This window comes from Merops nubicus, unplaced genomic scaffold, assembly GCF_000691845.1.
Source record: "Merops nubicus isolate BGI_N331 unplaced genomic scaffold, ASM69184v1 scaffold3667, whole genome shotgun sequence".
NCBI classification, from domain to species: Eukaryota; Metazoa; Chordata; class Aves; order Coraciiformes; family Meropidae; genus Merops; species Merops nubicus.
In genome coordinates this window covers 10380-10638 of record NW_008618144.1, presented here as the reverse complement: position 1 = coordinate 10638, position 259 = coordinate 10380, and the positions used below count along the sequence as shown (strand labels likewise).

At 49.4% G+C, this 259-nt stretch overlaps 1 protein-coding gene across 1 annotated transcript in view; it reads right to left on the bottom strand.

Moving 5' to 3' along the window:
• MPPE1 (metallophosphoesterase 1) overlaps positions 1-53 on the bottom strand; it is a gene marked incomplete at its 3' end in the record, with an annotated part of 7635 nt that extends 7582 nt beyond the window's left edge. The window contains 1 exon segment of the mRNA XM_008943334.1: positions 1-53. This exon segment is cut by the window's left edge and continues 1 nt beyond it. Within this exon segment, the coding sequence (XP_008941582.1) occupies positions 1-53 (53 nt within the window).
• Between the last annotated feature and the right edge of the window lie 206 nt (positions 54-259).

Sequence of the window (259 nt, the reverse complement as noted above, 5' to 3'; positions counted from 1 at the left end):
AGCAGGAAACAGAGCCTCTTCTTCAAGGGAAGATTCTTCACAGAACTCAGCATTGCAGGACTGGCATAAGACTCCCTCCCGACGGCTCAGTGCTCCTCTCTCAGGTGAAAACAGCAGGAGTCAGCCTGAGGATCACACTGGGCTTCATATCAGTGCAGAATCCCTGGGGAGAAAATACAAAATAAAGCAATCCTTACACCAGCAATCCCTGTGGGAAGCTCCCATATAAGGCCTACAAGAAGTGTGAGCTTCTCATCAC